Raw genomic sequence first — 8,493 nt, forward strand, 5'->3', positions numbered from 1 at the left:
TATTTTTTCCCCCTCAGTTTTGTTGTTCTTGTCTTTTCCCCTTCTATGTAGCCAAGCCCGCCAGTAGGAGCCTTGGAAGCAGTCATTGGTGATGAAGCGTCACTTGATGGATCTCTTGAACCTGCACAAGCAGATTTTGAGGTATGTATGAGCTTATGTTTCATTGGGCATGATTTGAGGGTACTGGATATTGAAATCTAGGCTATTGTAGTGGCCTGAGGTGGATTCCCTTATTGAGGAGCTGAAAAACATAGAGCAAGTTAAAGATGTTTATAAAGGAAGGTTCTTCCGGAGCCCAGGATTAGCTCCAACATTCCAGGTAAAATGAATGTTTAGTGGTCACACAATTATGCAGCCTGGTTCCTGGAACTGAAACCATCTGTCACTTACCAGGTATATATGGCATCTTTGGTTGGCCAAAAGTATAAGGTCCTTGCGCGGTATGGAAACAATGTGCAAGAGGTACTTCCTACGTTAAGCTTATATCGAATCGGCAAGGGTAATGAAATTTCCAGCTGCTCACATAGTGTTGGCCTACTCCTGTGCAGGTGATGGTGGAGACGTCGTTAGACAAAGAAGGGTTGAAAGAGGCAATTTTGATGTGCACAAACAGGGTGAGCTGATCATCAGGGTTTCCACGCCGGAACCGCACACGGCCAATTTTCACGAGACCATTTTATGACCTGTACCGACTCGATCTCAACAGAGAGGAAGAGATTCCTAGGACGAAGAGCTCTCCAGCAGAACAAGATTTTGTTGTTTTTGACCACTTTGTAAATCCCTGATATTTCCCCTTACCAAATTCATATCGAGCTTCCATGTTCCGAATGGCGTCCTACGTGAGTGAATCGTGGGTCTAGAGACAGAAGCTGTGGTTGGGAGAACTGTTGTGCAGATGTAGTTTAATGTTAAGTTGGGTTAAAATTGTGCAATTTGGTGCCTCAGCGGTATGAGTTGAGGAGATTTCAGGGTGGTCATGACATATCTATCCATCGGTGTGAGTTCTAGCCATCTGAATTCAATCAAGCACTTTTCTGTGACTAGTCGCTGTAATTCAAAAATTGTGCAAAACCAGCTTGGCGTAGTCACGAAACTGAAAACGCAGTGATCCTGTTCCATCCAGAGCAGCAAAAAACAAAGTCCATACAGTGATCAGAACAACGGAAAGGAGGGATCAAAGCTAATGATGCAGAACATTATACGTCCTGCAAACCGAACTTGCTAGAATTTTTTGTACTTTTGGGAGTGCGGAAATTGCCCCCAAGAAAATCAATAAAATGCCAAAAATGTATCCGCGACATGACAGACAGACAGCATGTGGCACTTTCCGGAAGCGCATTCCGTGTCGCCAAGATCATGTTTCACCAGAGTGCTGCTGACCCTGCCAACAAGAAACACGATGTTTCAAACGATTTTTTTCCTACCACCTGTGATCCGAAATGAAAACCCTTGTAGAATTTTCTACCAGTCAAATATTTATGTTTAGTTATCCATAGGAAAGAAACTACTGTAGCACCGAAAACATCAAAATGTTATTACTAGATTTATCGTGAAACGTGCTCTTTTTAATGCACAAACATTTCTTTGTGAGATAACATGTTTGCAGTTTTTGTTGATGATCAAATTAAGTATCATCTTGAAGACTTCTTCAGTATATCCAAAAAGACTTGCATACTGAATGAGAGGTACTACATTGCATACACAGAATAATTTTTTTTTTGACATATCGATCTCTTACTAGTGATTATGTAAACATAGGGGGCAGATGCAGTAACTTCTTTATTACAGAAAATTAGGGGTTTCCCCACTGGTTCCATTTCTCATGCAGCCAGCAACATCATCTAGGTACAGTAATGGATTAGAGAGGCGCATCACTCAACCAAAAGTGTAAACCCTGCAGGATAACTCAGCACAGGGATAGGGAAAAGACCGGAAAATAGCATCGCCTATCGCTCTGGGTGCTCGCTGAGGCGTTAGCCGATGCAGCTTGCGGTGTCGAACACAAGATACCAACCTGATTCACTTCATCTCCAGACTCAAGGCAATCCTCAGGACAGCGCGATGGAGCAGCCTCGAGTGAAACATCCTGCCATCTTCCAACGTTTGCCACCATCTTGTGCCACAGCCAGTAATGACAACATTGTTATGCCTAGCCAACTTCTGCCCTGAAAACAGTGCCCAGAAAATCAGCACCCAGTGGCACACCAAAAATGTCAGACAGAAAGCATTGCCCAGGCCTGGCGTGTGCGCCCCGATAAAATCGAAAAAGAGGCGATGTACTGAACTACTGATTCATTTTCAGAGAACAGAAACACACAGGTTCCATCTTCTACACGACCACGTTTACACAAATTATGTTTTGGAGCCAAACTTCAACACAGCAGGAGTATGCACTGCCACAATGCCCAATTGCTAACCATGGAATTGGCAGAGTATTAGCCTTAAGGATGGAACATCCAAATTGGACGATCTTCAGCACTAGCTAGAGAGAACAACAGTACTAATTAACTGATTATACATGGATTTGGAATCTTTACATTAGATTCTCCCCATCCCAAGCAGCAGCAACAACAACAGCAACATTACAACAATGCTCATTGACAGTCACATATGAAATGGAAGTTTTGCTTCCAGAATCCAGAAAGGGCCGATTCTCGAACCAGCTTGCAAGAAGCTTCGATTCCCAATGTCCTACATCACCCTTGTTCGACATCGGCTTTTACGTAGCTAGTGAGTCAACAATTAACTGTCAAGGGCTTGCGGATCTAGTACAGACACCCAGTGCGTACATATGCTCCATGTCTGGCAACATGTTCCACAGCGCGTTTGTGTCCGTCGCGGCGAAGGCCATCGTCCAGGCGGGCGTCCCGCACTCGTACCTGCTGTGCGTGACCCGGCGGAAGCGGAATCCCATCAACTTTTCCTTCTCCGTCTTGTTCTTCAACTTCAACTTCACGTTTATCTTCATTTTCTTCTCCACGTCGTCTGGGTGGACGTCCACAGCGAAGATGTCGCTATAGCGCCGCACTCCATGCTTGAAGTTCGGCAGTGAGACCGGGTCCACGGAAGCCGCCACGAGATGCACTGTCACGGCGATGCTCCTCCCGTCCAGGCTGAACACCGGGTGGTTTATTTGACCGCCGAAATCACCCCCCATGCCCGTCACCCTGATCAACACCGCCGGGTCGAACGCCTTCACCAGGTATATGGAGAAGTGCGTCGGGTCCAGCCGGTTGTCGCGCGTCGATGAGAAGGCGATCCAGTCCCCGTTTGGGGACCACTGGCAATGGGTATCTGTCCACTTCCCTTTCGTCAGCCGCGTCTGCCAAGGTTCCTCGAATTCTTCGTTATGTCTGTGCCACTTCTTCGAATGTTCCCCAAATTGCTCGTTATCACTGTGTAACATTATGTACAGGTTCTTGTGCGGTGCCAATCCATCCCTTGTTGACCTGAAGACAAATTTGTCGCCATCTGGGTTGCTCGACGGGTATGCGTTGTTGTACCCACCAATGGTGAGTCTTACGACATTTTGCCCTGTTGCGGGGCCAGAGGCATTGCAGATGGCAAAGATCTCAAGTCGGTGGGAGTTCAAGGTGGTGCCTATGCACACATAGAGGATGTCCCTGTCAAGGTTCTGGTTCCACACAGGGGAGAAGACGCAGTTTCGGCTCCTTTCCTCATATATGATACGCAGCCCTTGGCTGTCCACTACAAAGACTGCTTTGAACTCACTGTTAACAAAGGCAAATAATCTATCTAGGGCACATCTAAACGTACCCTAATTATTGCACATCTAAATGACCCAACCACACTATAAAGAAAAAGAAAAAAAATGCCTGCACAAATCTTTATGTAAAATCAGTGGTATATGACTTAGATGTGCAATACTTAAGGCAAATCTAGATATGCTTTAGTAAAACTGATAAACAATTGGTTACATTTGGTCACGGAACCGGTGATAGAGAACGGGAGTTTAAAGAACAGAAAACATTTAACCTTTTTTTTTGGTGGGGGAGAGATCAATTTCTACAGCCCTCTTCTGTGGCCCTGTCCCGTGTTAATTCACACAGGATGAGAGAGCTGGTCAAGCTTTCGGTGCTAATTGTCACCACACGCATCAGATACGCGTTTGAGACTAATAATCATCTTCCAAGCCGAATTCCCCAACAAACTCCCACCTATGAACCTCCACCCCTTGTTCCAGACATTGCCAAACACGCTGTAGGTAAAAATTAAGCAAGAGTATGCGTACACTTTGGGCTAACCTTCGGTGCAGGGGGGATGGATTGAAGACCTGCTGCTTGCGGGAAGAGAAACTTTGTAGCGGATCTGGCCCGGGACCAATCGGCCGGCTTGCTTGTCGACCAGAAAGCTTCTGAAGTCCACGAGCTCGTCGAACGGAAAGAGATATGGAGCAGATCCAGCGAGCTTGTTGCGCTTGTTGACGACCGGAAATGATATGTCGTATGGGGGATTCCATCCAGCTAGCGGCCTAGCAACAGGTACTTAAAAATGGTTCCCTCCCATTGATCAAGTAGTAGCTACTTAAAAAATGGTTCCTCTCACCTGCTCGAGTAATCAAGCAGTGGGCTTAATTGATTAAGAGCATGGTTAATAGTACAACCAAGAGCCGGCTGTATGAAATTGCCTTGTAAATTATAGCCAACCTAATAGCCGACTCCTGTAATAGTTAGTCGTACTAGTATGTCATACCATTAATATACTCCCACCATTCCGTAATGATGTGCGCCCGCGTTTTTCGAGATTCACGTTTGACCAGAAATTTAATCAATGTGGGCGACTTAGGCTCGAGAAAAAATTATACAATTGAATTCATATTTGAAAGAAGTTTTCAATGGTATAATTTTTGCTCCTGCCGCAGTTTTTCACGTTGGTTAAATTTATAGTCAAAATTAAATCTTAAAAAGCATGGGCGCACTACGTTATGAAATTGAGAGAGTATGACTCATCTTTTTCTCTCACAAAGTTTGTTGAGACTCGTGCTACAACCGGCTATAAACTTGTCTCCCGCTTGTGTTCTCTCTCCTCCAACTAGACATAAACGTAATGTGGCATTCTTATAGCCTGCCTATGTCATTCTATTATACTTGCTCTAAGCTATATTTAGACCTCAATCTGAGCAAGAAATCTTTTTTCTTCTTCTTCCTTTCAGATAAAGGCCACTAGTTAGTAATCCTTTTTCTTGTCCTTCAGTGTTGGTGTGTGTATTGTCAACACTTAGTTTTCAAATGGCCCAGCAGATCGCAGCGAGGCTTACTGGTTTGAACTAGATGGTGGCAATTCCTATTTGCTGCTCACTACCGCAAATTGTTGACCTGTCACACCGAGGCTAGCAAGCGAGGAACTGACCTGGGCTGGCCCATTTAGCTATTATACTAAGTTCTAACAATTGGTTTTGGGAACCTTCCAGAAGCCTATCTGGTTTGTTACTAGTTTTGGCAACCCTCTAAAACATTTCAATTCAGTGTTTATTTTCCCTTTTGTTTTTCTTAATTATTTTTCAATAAATTTCAAAAAAAATTTGAATTTAAAAATATTTTCAATTTTTAAATATTTGGATTATAAAATCATGGATTTTTTAAAAATGTAAACATTTTAAAATAATTATGGATTTTTTAAAAAAATTTGTAAACATTTGTAAAATAGAAAACGTTGAGACAACCAAATGAAGAAAATTTGAATCCCCTAATATTTGAGCTTCGACATCCTATTGTCTTGCATAATTAATAAATGAACTTACTAGAGTGAGTGCAACTCTGGAGAGATACCTCCCACCCCCTCGCACCCCGTAGTGTACCGAATCACTAACACATGACCTACGTAGATATAGACGATGCTCGGGTCTTTTGATGATCATAAGGTAAAGCTGGTGTGACGTACCGCTAATAGAGCAGCACACACTCTAGCTAAGGAAGGTTGTGTTAACAATTGTTGTAAGACTTGGTTGGGTGTGGCACCGGATTGTATCGTGGATGTTTAAATCTCGAACTTTGCCAAGAACTAGTTAAATAAAGCAGCAAGTTCCCCTCAGAAAAAAAACACATGACCTCAGTGAGAGTGTTGTTGGAAATATGCCCTAGAGGCAATAATAAAAGTATTATTATATTTTTTTGTTCATGATAATTGTCTTTTATTCATGCTATAACTGTATTATCCGGAAATCGTAGTACACGTGTGAATACATAGACCACAATATGTCCCTAGTGAGCCTCTAGTTGACTAGCTTGTTGTGATCAACAGATAGTCATGATTTCCTGGCTATGGACATTGGATGTCGTTGATAACGGGATCACATCATTAGGAGAATGATGTGATGGACAAGACCCAATCCTAAGCCTAGCACAAAGATCGTGTAGTTCGTATGCTAAAGCTTTTCTAATGTCAAGTATCTTTTCCTTAGACCATGAGATTGTGCAACTCCCGGATACCGTAGGAATGCTTTGGATGTACCAAACGTCACAATGTAACTGGGTGGCTATAAAGGTGCATTACAGGTATCTCCGAAAGTATCTGTTGGGTTGGCACGAATCGAGACTGGGATTTGTCACTCCGTGTAAACGGAGAGGTATCTCTAGGCCCACTCGGTAGGACATCATCATAATGTGAACAATGTGACCAAGGGGTTGATCACGGGATGATGTGTTACGGAACGAGTAAAGAGACTTGCCGGTAACGAGATTGAACAAGGTATCGGTATACCGACGATCGAATCTCGGGCAAGTACAATACCGCTAGACAAAGGGAATTGCATACGGGATTGATTAAGTCCTTGACATCGTGGTTCATCCGATGAGATCATCGTGGAACATGTGGGAGCCAACATGGGTATCCAGATCCCGCTGTTGGTTATTGACCGGAGAACGTCTCGGTCATGTCTGCATGGTTCCCGAACCCGTAGGGTCTACACACTTAAGGTTCGATGACGCTAGGGTTATAAAGAAAGCTTGTATGCGGTTACCGAATGTTGTTCGGAGTCCCGGATGAGATCCCGGATGTCACGAGGAGTTCCGGAATGGTCCGGAGGTAAAGATTTATATATGGAAAGTTGTTGTTCGGGTTCCGGAAAAAGTTCGGGTTTTTTCGGTATTGTACCGGGAAGCTTCCAGAAGGTTCCGGAGGATTCCGGAGGGGTCCGGAGGTCCGGAAATTGTTCCACCACGTCCAATACAGTAGCATGGGCTGTAAGGGGGCGCCCTAGCCTTAATGGGCCAGGGGCACCAGCCCCCCCCCCAAGGCCCATGCGCATGGGAAGGGGAAAACCCTAAAGGGGGAGGCCTCCACTTGACTTGGGAGGCACTCCTCCCCCCTTGGCCGCACCCCTTGGGGTGGGAAACCCTAAAGGGGGCGCAGCCCCCTTCCCCCCTATATATACTTGAGGTTTTGGGGCTGCCAACACATGAGTTCTCTCCCTCTTGGTGCAGCCCTACCCCTCTCCCTCCTCCTCCTCTCCCATGGTGCTTGGCGAAGCCCTGCGGGATTGCCACGCTCCTCCACCACCACCACGCCGTTGTGCTGCTGCTGGATGGAGTCTTCCTCAACCTCTCCCTCTCTCCTTGCTGGATCAAGGCATGGGAGACGTCACCGGGCTGTACGTGTGTTGAACGCGGAGGTGCCGTCCGTTCGACACTAGGATCTCCGGTGATTTGGATCACGATGAGTACGACTCCTTCAACCCCGTTCTCATGAACGCTTCCGCTTAGCGATCTACAAGGGTATGTAGATGCACTCTCCTTCCCCTCGTTGCTAGTTTCTCCATAGATAGATCTTGGTGACACGTAGGAAAATTTTGAATTTCTGCTACGTTCCCCAACAGTGGCATCATGAGCTAGGTCTATTGCGTAGATTCTTTGCACAAGTAGAACACAAAGTAGTTGTGGGTGTTGATTTTGTTCAATATGCTTACTGTTACTAGTCCAATCTTGTTTCGACGGTATTGTGGGATGAAGCGGCCCGGACCGACCTTACACGTACTCTTACGTGAGACAGGTTCCATCAATTGACATGCACTTGGTGCATAAGGTGGCTAGCGGGTGCCAGTCTCTCCCACTTTAGTCGGAACGGATTCGATGAAAAGGGTCCTTATGAAGGGTAAATAGCAATTGGCATATCACGTTGTGGTTTTGCGTAGGTAAGAAACGTTCTTGCTAGAAACCCATAGCAGCCACGTAAAACATGCAAACAACAATTAGAGGACGTCTAACTTGTTTTTGCAGGGTATGCTATGTGATGTGATATGGTCAAGAAGAATGTGATGAATATATGTGATGTATGAGATTGATCATGTTCTTGTAATAGGAATCACGACTTGCATGTCGATGAGTATGACAACCGGCAGGAGCCATAGGAGTTGTCTTAATTTATTGTATGACCTGCGTGTCATTGAACAACGCCATATAATTACTTTACTTTATTGCTAACCGGTAGCCAAAGTAGTAGAAGTAATAAGTTGGCGAGACGACTTCATGGAGACAT

At 44.9% G+C, this 8,493-nt stretch overlaps 1 protein-coding gene across 1 annotated transcript in view; it reads left to right on the plus strand.

Annotated features, from left to right (window-relative positions):
• The window catches only part of LOC119323231, a 5,674-nt gene extending 4,652 nt beyond the window's left edge, over positions 1–1,022 (plus strand). Inside the window, exons 11-14 of the mRNA XM_037596830.1 lie at positions 52–141; positions 212–319; positions 394–462; positions 549–1,022. Of these exons, the coding sequence (XP_037452727.1) occupies positions 52–141; positions 212–319; positions 394–462; positions 549–623 (342 nt within the window). The 3' untranslated portion in view covers positions 624–1,022. The remainder of the gene's footprint in view (positions 1–51; positions 142–211; positions 320–393; positions 463–548) is intronic.
• The last annotated feature ends 7,471 nt before the right edge of the window (positions 1,023–8,493 follow it).

Source organism: Triticum dicoccoides, chromosome 6B (genome assembly GCF_002162155.2).
Source record: "Triticum dicoccoides isolate Atlit2015 ecotype Zavitan chromosome 6B, WEW_v2.0, whole genome shotgun sequence".
NCBI lineage: Eukaryota > Viridiplantae > Streptophyta > Magnoliopsida > Poales > Poaceae > Triticum > Triticum dicoccoides.